The following is a 17,941-nucleotide window of genomic DNA, read 5'->3' on the forward strand; positions in this document are numbered from 1 at the left end:
GTGTAAATCAAACACTTGTAATCAGCACTCGGATCTTGTGCTTAATCACGCCGCCCATCCCCTATCTTATTGATGAGGGTTAGTCATCCTAGTTAGCGATATTTATAGATCGTCTGATTGTTTTACTCAACTGAATAGATATGGAGAAATATTTCCAGACGTTTCGATTACCGTCCATCACCACAGCGTCAAAGACTAACTCGTAGGGAATAACTTTTGAAAATGTGCGTCAAGCTTTTATTTGGTGATGCAAACCAACGAAGTTTGAACACGCCCACTGAAACCGTTTTATCCGGACATTACACCATTGAATCTTACGCGCATGCCTCTATATGTCTACAATAGTATTTTCGCATATAACGTTAACGTTATACTTGTGTATGTTTCTTTTCAATTCACGATTTATTTGCCTATGCGGCATGGGTTCGGCAATTTTTGATTCGCGACTGAAAAGTGAAAGCTATTACATGTATCATACACGCCAGACGTCTGTAGCTAGACATTTGTTGTTGTTTTAGACAACTGTCTGCATGGATCTGCTTTTGTTGAAGACTACCGGTTTTTCTGGAAGGACCACCACAGGTGCGTGATGGGAATACGTTCTCACCTGGACGGACTGGTGACGTCACTCCGCACAGGCGTACTACACGTCACGATCGCCATTTTGGAGAGGAAGAGCTGACAGATGGCTGCGTGCGGAGTCTGACCGTCAAGGACGTCTTCACGCCGTTTGGAAGAGGAATGCTCTAGTCAGAGACATTTAGGGAAAAGATGGAGTATTTACGGAAAGTTTGGTGGCTGTCCCTGCTGCTCCTGTCCGCCGGTGACGCTTACCAGGGGGATGAAAACATCTCGTCTCTCCTGAAGCAGCTGGAAGAGGAGCTGGTGCAGGGAGCGGAGCCCGAGTGCGAGGATCTCTTCAGGACTGATCTCAACCAGATCATCCAGACGACAAAGTCCCTGGAGAACAAGGCGGTGTTCCTGGACTCTCCAATGGAGGTGGTGGACCAGGAGACGTGTTTGGAGACGTGCTGCGGCACGGACGGCTGCGACACCGCGGTGTTCGAGAGCGGAGACGGAGCAGGAGGCGCCGACAGCAGCAGGAACTGCTACCTGTTCGGCTGCCAGGGCAGGTGTTCCTTCGCCTCGCACTCCGGCTATCTCAGCATGATCAAGCGGGACCCGGACGACCTGGAGCCGCTGCCTGCAGAGCCCGGTCTGGAGAGTGAGGGCGAGGGGGTGAACCGGCCCGTGACCAGTGTGCCCACCACAAAGGCAGTCACCACACACCGCGTCCCCTCCACCAAGAGGCCGCCGCCTCCCACCACCAGGCCTCACACACAAAAACCCCAGACTGTTCCCGTGCCCGAACCCACCCAGCCCCACGGTAGGGTATATTTCGTGTTTTCCTGTAATAGAATAATGCAACTGTAGCAAGAAAACATCACAGGTTAGAATGTTAAAGGGTGCGCTATGGTAAATGGCTTCCAGGCATTTTAAAGTAAATTAAAGGTCCCAGGGTTGACGTGTCCTTAGATGGGAGATAATCTTCTTACCACATGCAATATCAAATCAAGACGCAGATTTTCTGCATGAGGCGAAATGTCATGATTTCTTGGAAGATAAAATCAAATATTTGTTTCCTCCCTTCCCTGGAAACTGTGGCACTCAGCTTATATTCAGTAACCCATAAATTAAACAAACAGCCGAACAATGACTCATGGAGTAGAATTTCAGGGCCCCAGAAACAAATAATGAAAATAGTATCAACGTCTGACGTCAAGAGATTTGAGGCAATCAACGATGAATTGAAACCCTAATGGGCGTCCTTTCAAGCTTTAAACAAGATCATGACAAAGTCTTTTATTGGGAGTTACTGGTAGCATGAGATGGCCACAAAACCACTAATGCAACCACTTGTTATGTACCCAGGACAACATACACATAGAGTGCCATATGGTGTATGGAGCATGAATTCTGTCTTGATTAGGATTATCAACATCAGGAAGAAATGCTTCTGCTTTGAAAGTCTTCATTAACAAGGACTACTGCTGTTGTGTTGAATTCCAGAAATCTTTAAACATGGTAATGTTACAGATAATCAGAAGGAGAAGTTTTGTGGAGACCTACATCTCGATTTGTACAAATGAGCACATGGCTGGGCTTGTGATCTGGTATTGGCAATGGAAAGAGAAAAAGGGTTATGCACATTTTTGGTCATATTCTCACGTCATTCGCCTGGTGTTGTATTGCCTGTCAAAATGGTAATGGATTAATTGTAGAGAGGTTTCTCTGAATTGGACAATTTTTTAGTCTCCAAGCAGACCTACGGGTTGGCAAAGACCGTATCCAACAGGCAGAAGGAGTTTTTATAGCCAACCCAAGTCTCATAGCCAACCCAAGGTCTGCCACAAGTCGGTCTGAACAAAGGGGGGGGGGGGGGGGCGGTTCGAGTGTTGGCTTGAACCTGAAACAGTAAACATTCCCTACGAATGTTTTTGTGTTTTTGTAAGAATGGTTCTGATGATGCCTCAAACATCACGGATGGGTAACATGGGTGAAGGAAACACTGTACTATTGTGAGGACTTACAAGGCGCGAACCTCCCACTGGGACGTGCGCGGGTGACTGCGCTTGGCCCAGAAATCGGTCATAAAAAGATTAGTACCCCGGACTTTCGTACGGCTGTTAGCATTACAACGAGGAGGGGCAGCGACGCCTTTATTGAATAGAAATGCTCCGCCCTGTTTGAGTTGTGGCAGACCTTGGGTTGGCTATGAGACTTGGGTTGGCTATAAAAACTCCTTCTGCCTGTTGGATACGGTCTTTGCCAACCCGTAGGTCTGCTTGGAGACTACAATTTTTATCAACAAAGCATCCAAGTGTACTAGTATGTCACTGCCCATCTTCTTGGCAAATCACTGTCCTTGTACAGTATCTGTGTCAGTCACACTCACTTTTTACAGCAAAATGTGACAAAACCTGGTCCAACAACTTGTCATGTCTGTAAGCCCTTACATAAGCATAATTGCCAAGTCACCCATTACATCTGACAACAACAGATTTTGTTTTTAGATACTGTAGCTGCAGTAAAGAACATCATCTAACACAGTTTGGGGTGCTTAAACTGAAAATTATAGCTTGTTTTTCTGTCAGTTTGCTCCATTGTTAGTTTTTTCCCTAAAGAGACCATCAGTGCTACATTTCCGACTGCATTTCTCACTGTTATGTATGCCAAGTGTACTCATATCTTAACATCTCTGTACATCTTTGCAGCCGTGGTGGAGCTTCAAACTGTAAAAGTTGAGGTCCCCCAGCCGGTACAGCCTGTTGTGGTGCAACCCCAGCCGCAGCCTGTGCAGCCCCCGGAGTGTAAGAGATGGGAGTTCCAGTGTGATGACGGCGCCTGTATCCACATGGCTTACGTGTGCGACAACCTGTTCCAGTGTGTGGATGGCTCAGACGAGGCAGTCTGTCAAGGAGGTAATATTAAGTACTTCTGTATTCGGTGATCTCCCTTTGTTAAAGTTTCTTTCCATGTTCACCTTTTTTCTCACAAATGCACAAGTAGTATTTAGACTCATGTCGAATGAGATACATTTGTTTAACCAATGTATCTCATTCTACATTCGACAATACCTATACAGGACACGACATAGACAAATTCAGTTGACAGTAACAATAAACAAAAAAGACACATCTAGAAGTAGCTTCAGTAGGTAGAATCCTTTGATACATATAAACAGTAAAATACACCTTATGTAATCTAGAGCAAAAGATAATTTGATGCCACTTTAAAGTTATGGACATTGAAAGGAACAGAAATTGCATTTTTCAAATGTCAATGTATAATAACTTTTATTGGAGCGACAACTTATATTTTACAAACTTTTAGTAGCTTGGAGTTCAAATATTAGCCATTGGAAAGATGCACCAATGTAGGTTTACTTTTTGAATTGAAAATAAAGATCCTAGATTACATTATAATTTTTGTTTTGTTACAAATTTCATTGCAGTCTCTTAAATTCTGTAGTCCTGAATCTACTTTGTACATACACATGTAGTTGATATCCTAACAGCATACCGCTTTCCTCTCCTTATTTCTGTTCTTAGTTGCTTTTCAGATTATTCCAGAATGGGGTAAATGCTCATGCCAATGTTTTAAGAGGATTTTTAATTAAAAAGTGGTTTGTTTCCAGTTACTCGACAGCCGGAAGCAGAAAATGCACAATCTGCAGTGCTCTCAGAGGTCACAGATGGTAACCAGGCGTCGGCTGCAGGTGTGTCTCCAAGGTTGCCCCCCACTTCTCACTAACCCACTAACCCTTGCTCACCTCTTAGCACATAGATTACTGGTGGTAGTCTGCTTGGTAGAGTCCTGCTTTTGTTTGGCTGAAAAGGTAGAAGTAGTAGTAGAGTTTAACTTTACTCAACATCCTGCTGAGTAAAGTTATTTCTGCTGTTGAAGAATGTCTAGTCTCCGTTGAGTTATTGGGAGAGAAGATATCTTGACAGTCCTTTTCCCAGCAGTCAGAAAACACTATGATCTTCCATCCCAAAAGCTGCTTTGAGATTATAGAGTAGTGAAACAGAGTATCTGTGAATGGATGATATTATGCATCACATTTTTGGTATTGTTCATCACAGGTTGATGTACAAATGTATGACATTGCTACAGCTTCACTACCTACGCTGAAACATAGGCACAGACCTTTTAAGTTAATATTTTCACTGCTGTTGGCTACATACTCACATGAGCTCACCACCATTTTTCTTTCCTGTCCATGCATGGAGGTAGCACTGAGTTACTAGTACAGATGCTGAGTTATGTTACCATCTCTTACCATCTTTGTACCAACCGACAAACAAAAAAGAAAATTAGGAAACATCTTGTTGTTTGTCCCCAGAAGCACCAGTTGAGCCTGAGCCAGTGTGTGAGCCTGTGAGGTGCCGCATGTACTGTGCCTATGGCTGGGACACGGATTCCAGAGGATGTGAGATCTGTAAATGCAAATTTCCAGGTAATGCCTCCTTTGTAACATTGTTAGAAGTAGAGACAATTCATGCTTTGCAAAACTAAAAAAAATCTACACCATTGGGAAAATTTCTGCTAAATCATTCCCTTTTCAACCCTTTAATCTTGTCATTCGTAATTGTAAATCAACTTCTTGATATCATGTTAATCTGCCTTTTTTTCAACGCTTTTGATTCTAACTGGTGAAATTGAGGTGATTTTGTGTCTTGGTGGCGGGTCTGTGTTGATGGTGGTTGGCTTCTTGTGTTTTTCCAGATTTCCTTTCTACAACAGTGGAGCCTGTGTATGGTGGAAAGCTGGTGACAGTTCCTCCCACAAAAGCAGCCACACATGGCAAACCTCATCACACCTCATCTGAGCATCACTCCACTAAACATACACTCCCACCCAAGCCAGTTTCGCCTATAAAACAGCAGCCATTTATTACAGAGGAGCCGTCTGTTGGTAATGGCAGTCCAGGTATGTCTGAATCTGCTGACAAGAGCCAGCAACCACCGCGCGTGAAACCCACCCAACCACCCAAGCATGCAGAAAAGACAGCAAAGGCAGCGGCACCGGTCCCACAGGGCAAGCCCGGCGTACAGGTCTCAGTAGTGGAGGTCAACATCAGTAACGAAAAAGGAGCCCCCGCTCCACCAAACCCCGCAACCCCTCCTCCTGCGGCACAGCAGGGAAAGGCAGAGCCTCCAACCAACCAAGAGGCTGCACAGTCGAAGAAGGGGCTAAATGCTACACCATCACATCTTGCGCCAGAGTCGGGTGCAGTGTTACCCCTGGCTCTCGGGCTGGCAGTGACAGCCCTACTGTTGCTGGTGGTGGGGTGTAGGCTGAGGCAGGTGAAGGGCAGGCTGAAGTACGGCAGGTCATTGGCCACTAATGCAGAGGCAGACTATCTTATCAATGGCATGTACCTTTGAACCCAAGCAGATCATTCCATCAATAAGGTAGACTCTGAGTCATTCATAGGCTCCCAAAACTTCCTAAAGCTGGTGGCAGAAAAGGAATGCTTCAGTGTGATTTTGGACAAGTTGGTATTCAATACTATGACTAATGTAACAAAGCTTAAGATGCATTGATATGAGAAAACTGCCTGTAAGAAATGTTTAAAGGTTGTTACTCATACATCTGTAATATTCTGCTATACTTGGGGCATTCCTTAAGTTTGTTGCAAGGGAGTTGATACCACTATTCTAGCTCCTTGTACTGTAGAATTCTTATCTTTGAGATGTTTTATACCAGCTAGGATCTATTTTCATTTAAAAGACAATCTGAAAATATTCTGACATACCACTGTGCTCAGCAAAGATAGATACATGAAAAGGTGGGAGTCCTGTTAGTATAGTTAGCCACTGTGGTTATTGCAGGACTTTGAGTGCTTCTCGGGTTTTATAGCTCAAAATCTCTCTTGCTATAGGCTTATCATTGACATAAGAACACCTGCACATTTAATAACCACTTTCTCTAACATACCTCTTGATGTGTGCTGCAGTATCAAAGAAACCATGTTAAGTATTCTTTTATGATATACTAATCATGAATGTAAATTTGTAAATATAAGATGTATGATTGGGATTACATAGAAGTCATATTCTTTTGTTACCCTTACTGTCTTGCATATAATTTGTGTCCGTACATGGTATAGATGGTTGCTGTTTATGATATATCATATATAAAATGAAGGTATGCAATTTCAATGTTCTAAATTGATTTTTAAGTGTTTTAGTGCAATGTCTCGCAGATCTGGTGTATTGTCCTCTTCATCAAGGATAGATTATGTATGTAAATTTTGGTTGTTGAATCTGCATATTTATTGGAGTGTCACAATACTTTTTTGTCAAGGAAAAGTTTGGGGATAAAGTTTTGTACATGGTCATATCCTAGCTCATGGTATGCATGTTAAAGTGTTAACAAGATAAATACTTCTGGAGAATGGCTTTGTTATGGGTGGGAAGTATTTGATCTGAACTACACAATAGTCCTTAAATGTCTGTATCAAACATGTATGTAGGTAGGTACGTGTGGGATGGATGTATCACAACTGTTTCTTGTGACGTGCCATTAGATGTAACAACACAAAACTTTCCTGAATGATGGAACCTTTTGCAACTTCAAGTCTAAATGTAATCAGGATGCAATATTGTATATGCTGCAAGTACATTTCACTATTGGAATAGGACGACCCTGTTGGTTATTAAGATGTGATGACTAAGTGCTTTACTATGTTGGTAGAATGGCGTCTTTCGCAAGGTGTTGTACACCTTTCTGTGGATTATTAAATATTGTCTTATGAGGGTAATGCTGACTTCTTGTCTTTGTGGAACGGGAAGTATTGTATCCTAAGCAGTTATGCCTCAGGAGACAATTACAATATTGGTTTAATGCATAGAAATAACACTATTAGGATAAAAACTGATCAAGTGTCTGTTCAAAGCGCCTTAAAGGTGGGTATATTATTTCTCAGTCACCTGCTAGGGAGTTGAGTCATGGAAGTCTAATTCCCATATTTGCATTGCATCTAAAGAAAATGCCTTACACAGCAATAGTTAAAAATTGAAACAACCTTAACACCCTTCTCTGGATTTAACATACTGTGTCAGTAAACTAAGGTTAGATACAGAAAAAAATGTTTCAACCAGACCAACTTGTACCAAGAACATTTCCTTGCAGTGAATGAACAAAATACTATTATAGTGCATTTTGCAACTATTAATTGACCAAAAAATTAATAAATTAAATGCTCAACACACCAACAGCACATGCTATCAGTCTATTCACAATACGAAGCTCGAGTCTTTAATAGCATTTTATAAAGGTATACAACATGAGATCTGGTGTAACCTTAGGAACATTGGTTTGCTTTGTACACATACATGTACATTGTTTCTGCAAAAAAATAATTGCAGTGTGTCAAGTCCATCTAAATCCTCTGCTAAATTTCATCACAAGTTCATTATTTCCTACACTGTCCTGTACCGTGATGTACTTCACTTCCTTTACAAGTGATGCCAATATTCTTCCATTTACACAAAGAAGCACCACTCCTAAGCAGGGAAAATGTAAACAAGTTTGTGTAATTTATTTACAGCTACAAAACATTTCCTCTTCTCAAAATGTTTTATACAACTAGCTCAACGCAAACTACTACTGTAACAGATTTGCTGGCCTGCTCAGTCAAGCTTATTACCATATCAAACCTGGGTGGGAAGACACAGAAACATACCACAGAGTAACACACAACTCGACTTTGGTACATTTCATAATATCATACAGTAAGCCATTAAGTTTTTCTTGTGTACATGTACAAACAGTAGCATTTGCTTTCTGTTAAAAAAAAGTGGTCCAGAGAGGGAACCAGATTACCAATTCTATTCAAACATGTTTAAACAATGAAATGCAGACTAAAATATAAAATTTTAGCATGCCACTGTAATGTATAACATTACAGCACAACTGAGCATCCCCACAGAAGGGCTGTACCAGAAAATAATGGGGGTAAAGATAAACCAAGGCCTTGGATAAACAAAGAGTTGGGAATCTAACCATTTTGAACACTTAAAATAAACTTAACGCAGAAGGGGGTATCATCAAGCTGCCATCATATCATTTTTCTTCCTGAAACAGCCTTATTAAAGTAAGTGTGAAGGACAGCAGTCTCCCATACCTAGCACCCCATCACACTTTCCTATGATCTAAAGCTAACACACATTAGCACCTTGAAGCACAGTCTTCCCATTAGTAACCTGCGACTAGTGTTTTTCTTCAGACATTAGTATCCTGCAACAAGTGTTTTGCTTCAGACATACATGACCCTCTAGATATATTAAAATTCCACAGGTGTTCTTTCCTCCAGCCTAAAATGACCCTTCTCTCATTTTCAATGGCTCAGGTGAGAGCCATCACATCTGGGAGAGGCAGAAAGAAAGAACACCAAGGGAAATTTAAGTATATCAAGTAGCACTTGTGTAACTTGAAGCTTTCTTCTGTATGTCAACATCAGTACCATTTTCAACATGACACCTTTAAAAACTTAGATGTTTAACAAACTTTGTTAAACATGAAACAAAATACAATCATTACAGTTCAAAAGTCCTGCCTTCAGGAAGGACCTGTCAGGATAGCGGGGGAGGGGTGGGGCACCTGTGTGTGAATAACCCAGTACCATATTCTTTTCTCTGGTTTAGGTCATCTTGTGACTATCAATTTTTTATATAAACTTTGCAAGTTCATTGGCCCGTTTTCAGTCAACCCACATATCAACACTAATCATTCTTTGGTTAATCAAAATGGAAAACATCTGTGCCAACAATCAACAGTTAATTCTGATTTCTAATACATTATTCTCAACTCACCCCTTGTCATTATATGCATATCTCTACAAAATCATATTTCCAGAAATGCTTTAGACAACATGTCTAACAATACTATTTTGTACAAATGAAGATATAAGGGAGACGGCATCCTGGCTGGTCAAAAACCTGAATAAAAAGGGGACATCATTCAACAAATTGCATTATGAATAACATACTGTAGACTTTTTATATAGACGAGAACCTGTTGGAAGTCAGTACCATGTACAAATGTGGTTTAAATGACTTCTCCAGTGTAGGGCTATATTCAATCGTTTTGGATGCCTTGTCATGAAAAGGTTCACAAGTGTGTTGTTTGGAACATCAGAATAGAAATAAAGTCAGTTGTTTGCCAGAAGAAAGGTCCTTTTTCAAACAATCTTAATTTCTTTCTTAATCAGACTTTGTTATAGCAACTATGTATCTAATACCAGCTCAGAAAAGGACAAGAAATAGCCATGCCTTTAAGTACCAGACTTTTCAACCTAGGATTGATGTGTTTAAAAATTCGTATTTTCCTAGAACGATTGTAGAGTGGAACTCGTTACAACCAAGTACAGTGGAAGCATCCTCATTAGATAGCTTTAAACAATGCATGCAGTTAGAAATGCGAAGGTTAGATGTGACAAGTCGTTTGGTGTAATATAACCAGCTGCTTCCGCGCCGCATGCCTGCGAAGCTGGTGTGTTACGCCGAATGGCGGTTATACCGGCTATATAGATACAGATGTACAAAAAGTCTGGTCAAGAAAAAATTGATTTTATTTGAAAGCAAGTTGATAATGCAACCATAAAAGAGTTCTCTTATAGGGGTTTGTGAATTTGTTCCTAATCAAAAATGATGCAGCGACTTCAAGCATTCCGATGTTTTAAAACTTTTTTCCAAATATTTTCATGACAGATCAATTTAGAGTGGGAGGTTAAAACCCCACTTGAGTTTTTTCACACAATTACTGCTATTGGGGATGGAGATTGAAGGAAATGAAGACAAGGGTGCTAACAGTACTCTCCAAGCAGAGGTTGAATGGGCAGATCGTCACCGTTTTATCATATGCCGTCATTTTTTGTCGCTAGCCCATTCAGAACTACTCCTCCCCTTGTCCTTTGACGGTGCAACCGGGGGCAGAGGTTAGAATGGGCTAGCGACAAAAAATGACGGCATATGATAAAACGGTGACGATCTGCCCATTCAACCTCTGCTTGGAGGTTAGAATGGGCTAGCGACAAAAAATGACGGCATATGATAAAACGGTGACGATCTGCCCATTCAACCTCTGCTTGGAGAGTAGCTAACAGCACACAAGCAAGCTTTGCCTTAGGAGTGTCTGCCATTTCTCCACTTGTTCACTGTGTGTAATTGTAATGTCTACATCAAATGAAGACAATCTGAAGTACATTGTATATTGTTAAGTTCTCAACTGTTTGGGAAGACGAAATACATGTGAATCTAGTTTGACTTTGAAATTATATGACTGCAGACTATTCCCACATCTGAGGATGAAAACTCAGTAAGAGTTAAGTCTGAGGTTGATGTTATCTTGGATTGCAGCATAGTGACTGTCCATCGTTACTAGGTTGGCTGTCTTGCCCAGCATGCAGAGTGAAGTTGTGTGTCAGCCAGGCGAGTAGACAGCCCATGGTAGGCTGGAAGTCTTGAGTGTTGGTAGGGGATACGGCACGGCACAGCAAAGCAGAACTCCATAGGGCAGCGCCCCTGTCAAAGCTCACCTCTGTAGGACAAAATATTTGAACCTCGTGTTACCATCAGAAGTGAAGACTGTGCCGCCAGGAAGATACTGGTGTGTATGGAGGGACAACAGAAGATGCCTGGATCTATCCTTTAAGACCATTTTAGATTGTAGTCCAAGATGAATTCTCACACATCATAAGAGTACATGTAGTCTGCTACAACACTGACCACAAATTTTGCCACAAATTTTGTTACATCTGATGTTTTTGGTGTAATGGTAGGACACTGATAGATATTACGACAGCAATACCACAGACAGAGACCATACTCTAGACGTGTTATATGATTAAGTGCACTACATTGTTTTTCTTCCCCTATGGCATTTCTATGCTACAAGTATCTTAAAAGCAACTACTTCATTAGCGATGAACCAACATCCAATTAGAAAAAAAGTCCAACAAAGGATGCTACTGTAAATCACAATAAGTTAGTACAAACTGTAGCAAACAGAAAACTAAATTTCCTGGTCCTTTTATTGAAAACTAATGATTAACTTTATTAGTACGGTAGAGACAAATCATAAAGCATTAGTATAAATGGTTAGTAATCGTAGATTACATGTATATCACAGGAAACATAACTATATCTAGACTCACTGATCTAGATAAAAAGCTATGTCTTTCAGCACTTCAGAAAAGCGATAGACAAGCCAGGTCAGAGATAAGACTTTGAATCACAAACGTAACTAGCTGAATCCAGGGTACTGGATATACTGAATAAAAGGATTATGATATGTATAACAGTCTGGGATTGCTACAAAGACAGAAGTTGCCCTGCTGTTACCTGTTTTGTACCAGGCTTCAACGGTCAGAAATTTACAAGTAAGTGCAGAAGTCTGGAGGTCTGCAAGGAGGATAACGACTTGAAAGAAAGGAACAGAAGAATACATACATCACAGAGCGGGCAATGAAGGAAGGAAGGAGGGTGGGAGAAATTTACCTTGAAAAAGGTAGAACTTTGTGGCATCAAGCCTAATAGCTGGAAGACAACGAAGCTTGGTATTTACCATGATTCATTCAGAGAATACCCTCCATCCAAATATAAACATACCAACATAAGAATCAAAGAGAAGCAAGAAGAGTATGCAAAAGAGCAATGGTAATGACCTAAAATAAAGTTTATCCAAGAAAGGATGTTCAACCTTGCAAGTTGGTGTCACATTTCAGCACAATAAGATCAGCCATATTCTCAGCGATCAATCACCATGCTATAAAGTTCCAGAGAATGAAGCAAGAAGCTAATAACTCAGCTCACTAGCCTGGTAAGTACAAGCTGCCACATCTGCACCCCTCAATGTACACCTGAAAGGGGTGATCCTGCAGCATTCATGAGTCCTTTCAACTGAATTGCAGAGGCACAAAAAGGGGTTGTTATGATTGCCTTGGGGTTATAAGTTAGGGCTCAAGCTTGCAGTCAGCAAACATAAAAATGGTAAAAATATTTAAACAACCCCCTGTTACTCACCATCCTGGGTAGGATGAAGGTTTAAGCAGGAACAAGAACCAAACGCACCCCACGGCGGCACGGAACATTGAGGAGCCCAGGGCATGCAGCATGCCAAACTTACCACCTGACCCACCTTCCTGGCCACTGTTTCTCCTTACTAGTTAGTGGCACATAGATCACCCCCATCAGGTTCTTCTTCCGTACGGTGCCATCAGGCAGCTTGTCCACCTGCTCAAGGTTCTGGTTACCGCCTGCTGGGCCCACCGGTAGGATCAGTCGGCCTCCTGGTTTCAGCTGGTCAATCAACTGTACAGTCACGAGATAGTTATATCAGAAACAGCACTTTGTCTTCCTAATCTTATCAATCATTTCTAGTTTGAAACTTCCAGCCAACATCCTCTAGGCATTATTAAGTCCATCAACTGAACCTTCACTAAGGGACATGTGTTTCAACTTGTTTGTTGCTTCCTGACCAATGTTTCTGGAACAGCTTTTTTGTCTTTTTCCACACTCTTAGTCTATTTCATGTGAGATTAAGGACAAGTAAGAACAAGGTATAGGAATAAGAGGACTTACTGCCTGTGGTATCTGTGGTGCTGCAGCGCCTACATGTATGGCATCAAATGGTGCATCTTCTGGGGACCCCTCACGACCGTCTCCAACTGATAGAGGTCAACATAAGGCATGTCATTCATTGAGAAAATGAATTGTAATTGTTATATATCACTCATGGTTTAAAAGGTCCTACAGTATTTCTACACAAGCTCATCCTTTCTAACGCTTTCACATGAGGTTCAATACCTCGACTGCCTTGCGTGATTAAGAATGCACTGCATGAAATAAACTTGTGTCACCTTATACTTACGAATAAGCTTCATCTGCCCTGTCTTTAAGAGTTGTGGATGTTCCTTGTTGACATTGGCAAGGGACATATTGACCAGCTCATCAATATGATCTATTCCCACAGCCTTGCCTGTGGGGCCAACCTGAGATGAAAAATAAGATTATTTTCACAAGGCCACATAGAATCTCCTGTGGTCTTGCCGGATGGGCATTTTAGTATCTTTGGACATCCTTTTTTTGCAGTGGAGATCTTCAACTGTGTCCAGGGGTGTCCAATATGATTTGGTAAGAATGTCAACATTGCCTCAAAACTTCCAACGTTGAATGAAAACTACTATATGGTGCTTCCATGCCTTTGAGTAAAATTCGCCTCTCAAAATGTGAGAACAGTATTTTAGACACTAATTTTCAAAATTTCCTGGGGAGCATTTCCCTTGTTATTTCATTTTGCCCCTCAAAAATTAATACCATCTATGATCTAGTCAAGTTTGGTGGGAAAGCTACAGAAAAGCATCAAGAAAAGACCATATTAAGAACAAATGCTTAAAAATACTTCCTCAATGTTAGATAAATAATATGATTTGTCCTAACTCTCAAAATAAGAGACTTACGACTGTAAATGAATGGATAAAGCACACAGTGCTGAGCCTTACCATTAGCGCCATGCAGGCAGTAAGGTAGCCACTACCAGACCCCACGTCCAGCGCTCTGCTTCCCTCCTGTAAATGATCCTTCAGGATTTCCAAGGCATGTGCATGCTGGGAGGAAGCCAACGTGTTACAAAACAATGAAACTCTGAACCACAATGAAACCTTTCAATGGTACAGTCCTAAATATTGCACATCATCTGAGTATTCTCTCATCAATAATGTGAGCACGTAGCCAAGAACTTGGAATTTTCCAACATTTATCAAGAAGACATGAAAGTCAATAAATCTGTTTTAGATAAGAATCTGAGGAGGAATAAAACCTACCATGTGTGGTGCACTGATGGTTACTCCATAACCTATAGGGAAAAAATGGATACAACAATCATTATAATATATGTATGCTGCACACTATGATATAATCATATGATACAACTACATGTACTACATACTACTAGTAATTGGGTTACCAATCTTAAACTGTAGATATGTACATGAAGATGGCTCCTCCTTCCCTGATAAAATGAATCATGATAACAAAAGGCTACCTCAGCCAGAAGAAGGTTAATGGGTTACACACATATGTATGATTGCAGAGGTTAAAGTGAAATGCTATTTGATATCCTCTGGATATTAAGCAAATTCAATTCAATTGGATATACATGTATTTGAAATATGGACAGCTGGAAGCTAAAGGTAATTGAGCAAAATGTACCTTACCTATGCTCTGTGGTGAGTCCATATATGGGCTGAATCTGCAGTAGTTGCCTCTGTCTACTTGTTTCATAGCATCGAAAACTCTGTCTGTCTTGATAATGCCATTATCTAGAAATCAGAGGAGACTTCCAATTACATCAATGTTAGCGGGGGTGACAATAAATGTACAAGAACTCATGACAGAGCTCAAAATACTTTATCACTGACTGTTTTCTGACACATTTAATCTATAGCACTAAGTCTGTATTCTTTGCAAGTTGTTTTTGTCTGCAACATCTAAATCTTCTTTTTTCTATTCAATGTAGGTATTTTGAGCCTTTTCATAGGCCTACAATGTACATACACACAAACTTACATGTCACATTTCCAAGATTAGTATGTGTAACATTACAATCCAAGAACCCTCTACTTGAGTTTCTTGGCATTCCTACCATCTGAACTGTTATATGAGCCCGACATCTGTCTCCTTTAGTCCTTAGATGAATACTTTGTTAACAAGTCATAAATTCATGTTTATGTACATCTGCTTGTCATTAGAAAGTTAAATCTATAGCTTCAGTTATTAACACTTTAAAATCCTGCAGAAAACTGCTGAACACCTTCTTGTATGGCCTCCTGCAGTCAATATTGACCATGGTTAAATCCTACAGTACTACATATATAGCTTATAAACCATTCAACGGTTTATCAGCTATATATATGTATTCTGAGCACAAGCTCTGTGTTACAAGGAGAAGGACAGTTGGCAACCATGACTACTGATCTTGTCCAAATACATTGATTTTTCTAAAAGTCATTGATTGCTAAAACACCGACAAACATGTTGTTAATATTATGCTACCCAAGGCTCAAAGGCAGCTTGTGGCATGCAGATTATTCCTTTGCAGTTGAAAGCAAATAATCATATTTGATAAAAAATTGTTGAAAAAAACATACATAGAAACCTTCAACAAGCTAACCTTAACTGGTAATTTCATGTGGTTACTTTTCAAAACCTCCTTGGTCAAATACAGAGTGTTCCAAATACAGGGTGTTTCACACAAAAATCTCCAACCTCAAAATCACATGGAATGATATTATCGGAACAAGTTCAGTCATTTTTACAATTTAAGAGGATAAATGTCGGATAAATCCTGGTTCAAAATCTTTGAAGGAAAACCTCCTGATTTCATTTTGTGTTCTCTTGGTAACATTATAAGTAGCACCGACTAAAAGGAGGATTAACATAACGTTTCATGTATTATAACCGTTAATTTGTTTCTTGTTAAGAATTTCTGGGCTGGTTCAGATTGTTAAGAAGGCGTGGTAAGAGAACTTAGAGACGTACATATGCATTACGTAGGCTGAGCATTCATAAATGAACAGCTATACAATGAGTAAAATCGATATTCTCGATCCAAACTTCCTAGCTAGACTTGTTTTGTGCTATTTATAGGGGGCGGGGCCGTCGTCCACCATCTCCGTGTTCATTCGGCCCGCCCTGCTGATTTTGGCGACCTTCCAAAACATTTTCAGGGCTCCAATTTCTTCCTAGATAGACTAAATCTGGTGTCGGTGATTGCGACGAAAAATTCCGTCAATAATAAAAGCGCGTACGGCATGCCAAACTAACATCGAATCAACACTTGACCCAAAATGGCGGGACACCAAAACAGAGGACGTCGGACAGTAATTTTCTTCAAATAACAGCAAAAAGCGTCACTGTCAACACTTGTGTGGAACAAACACGCGGTCAAGAGGATTGTGACTTACTTTTGAGCTGGCGGATAAGGTCGGCGTTGTTTTTTCCGTGTGATTTCCAGGCCATGGTGGCGATGTTGCGAACATTGGCGCCCACCAGGAACGACACCACCAACACTGCGGCTGCGCTGCCGCCGATACCCACAAGGCTCAGCGCCATGCACGGAGACCGCCGAGAACGTCGTCTGTTTGCGCTGATTTCGCAGAAATCTGGCGAAAATCAACAACAAATCTCACTTACGATGAAAGCCAAACTATCTTAGAAACGGCTTGATCCACGTCCAGTGTTCCTGACCCATAAATTCAGGCCAAAGTCAGAATTTTCTGCGTGCATTCGCCACGTAAACACGCACGTAACCTGTCAGTGACACTTGCCCTTTCACCTCTTGATAAAAGCCAGTCAACAACCAGTCAACAAGTCATTGGACGTGTTTCCACCTTGTGTACTACAGGATGAATAATGCATGCTATAACATCCCTTATATCAAGCTTATATTCACCCACTAAGCATAAAAGCTGCATCAAATATCGGGTGATCATCCCAGGAACTTGAAAGGCTTGCCAGCTAGCGGATGCCTGCATTTTCTTTTCTAGCAGATAGATGTCGCTATAAAACAACGTCGTGACTGAAATTGAAAGTTTGACGATATGGACGATGTGGCGTCGTGTGGGTGTAGTGGCTAGAACATTCGGCTGTCAAGCAAGGGGACCCGAGTTCAATCCCGGCTTGCCCACAGACATGTCTGGACATGCGCCCCGACGCTGTGCCCTTGGGGAAGACACTTAACACAAATTTCCTCACTTCACTTCACTCAGATGTAAATGAGTAACGTTTAAAAGTACCTAGCTTCGGTTAGGGACGTCCCTCGGATATAAAGGGAGGTACCGTGTTTTGGGGAGAGCCACACCTCACGCACGTAAAAGAACCCACCACACCTTTCGAAAAAGCGTAGGGTCCAAACCTTACAGTCGGATATTTAGGCTACAAAATCTTCAGCAAGTTGAAGTTGGTAGCCTCAAAATGAAAGAAGAAAGAAGAAGAAGATGTCGTGAACGTCTATATTCGGGACTGGAGGAGCATTTCTAATGAGCTCTGTGAAATTAGTTCAGTTAAGCTTATTTCTTTTCACAACGTTCAAACCCCATGCAAAATGTTAATTCTTGCCAAGCATATTCTATCTAAAAGTTATCTTACCGCGTGGGACATTTAACGGACCAAAATCGGTAGGTAACCTCTCGGACCAAGGAGGTTATATAACCTCCTTGCTCGGACAAAGCAAAGCTTTTAATTGGCCCACGTGCCCAAGATCAGTGGATAGTTCGCGTTCTCGTTAGTATGGAAACTCACGGGTCTCGCTACAGCGGACCGTTTTTCACTGAGAACTTTTGAGGTTGACCATGGACTAGGTGCTAGTGACC

At 41.2% G+C, this 17,941-nt stretch overlaps 2 protein-coding genes across 9 annotated transcripts; one reads left to right on the forward strand and one right to left on the reverse strand.

The window, feature by feature from the left end:
• The first annotated feature begins 614 nt into the window (after positions 1–614).
• Positions 615–7,330, forward strand: LOC136433071 (low-density lipoprotein receptor-related protein 11-like). Of its 3 annotated transcripts, none has more exons than XM_066424873.1 (5): positions 617–1,387; positions 3,276–3,482; positions 4,199–4,279; positions 4,907–5,020; positions 5,290–7,330. In XM_066424873.1, the coding sequence occupies exons 1-5, from the start codon at positions 772–774 to the stop codon at positions 5,949–5,951; spliced, it is 1,680 nt and encodes a 559-aa protein (XP_066280970.1). In that variant the 5' UTR covers positions 617–771; the 3' UTR covers positions 5,952–7,330. The 3 variants fall into 3 exon arrangements, with proteins under 3 accessions (XP_066280971.1, XP_066280970.1, XP_066280972.1); XM_066424875.1 differs by having other exon boundaries at positions 5,464–7,330; XM_066424874.1 differs by lacking the exon at positions 4,199–4,279 and having other exon boundaries at positions 615–1,387.
• Positions 7,331–7,804: 474 nt separating this feature from the next.
• Positions 7,805–16,908, reverse strand: LOC136433074 (protein-L-isoaspartate(D-aspartate) O-methyltransferase-like). Of its 6 annotated transcripts, none has more exons than XM_066424879.1 (9): positions 16,535–16,908; positions 14,786–14,890; positions 14,393–14,424; positions 14,072–14,176; positions 13,441–13,561; positions 13,152–13,237; positions 12,709–12,881; positions 11,913–11,972; positions 7,805–11,109 (listed from the first exon to the last, which is right to left on the reverse strand). In XM_066424879.1, exons 1-8 carry the CDS (start codon positions 16,680–16,682, stop codon positions 11,945–11,947), a joined length of 798 nt encoding a protein of 265 aa, XP_066280976.1. In that variant the 5' UTR covers positions 16,683–16,908; the 3' UTR covers positions 7,805–11,109; positions 11,913–11,944. The 6 variants fall into 6 exon arrangements, with proteins under 6 accessions (XP_066280976.1, XP_066280975.1, XP_066280977.1 ...); XM_066424878.1 differs by having other exon boundaries at positions 11,913–11,990; XM_066424880.1 differs by lacking the exon at positions 11,913–11,972 and adding an exon at positions 12,069–12,107 and having other exon boundaries at positions 12,697–12,881.
• Positions 16,909–17,941: the final 1,033 nt, after the last annotated feature.

This window comes from Branchiostoma lanceolatum, chromosome 4 (genome assembly GCF_035083965.1).
Source record: "Branchiostoma lanceolatum isolate klBraLanc5 chromosome 4, klBraLanc5.hap2, whole genome shotgun sequence".
NCBI lineage: Eukaryota > Metazoa > Chordata > Leptocardii > Amphioxiformes > Branchiostomatidae > Branchiostoma > Branchiostoma lanceolatum.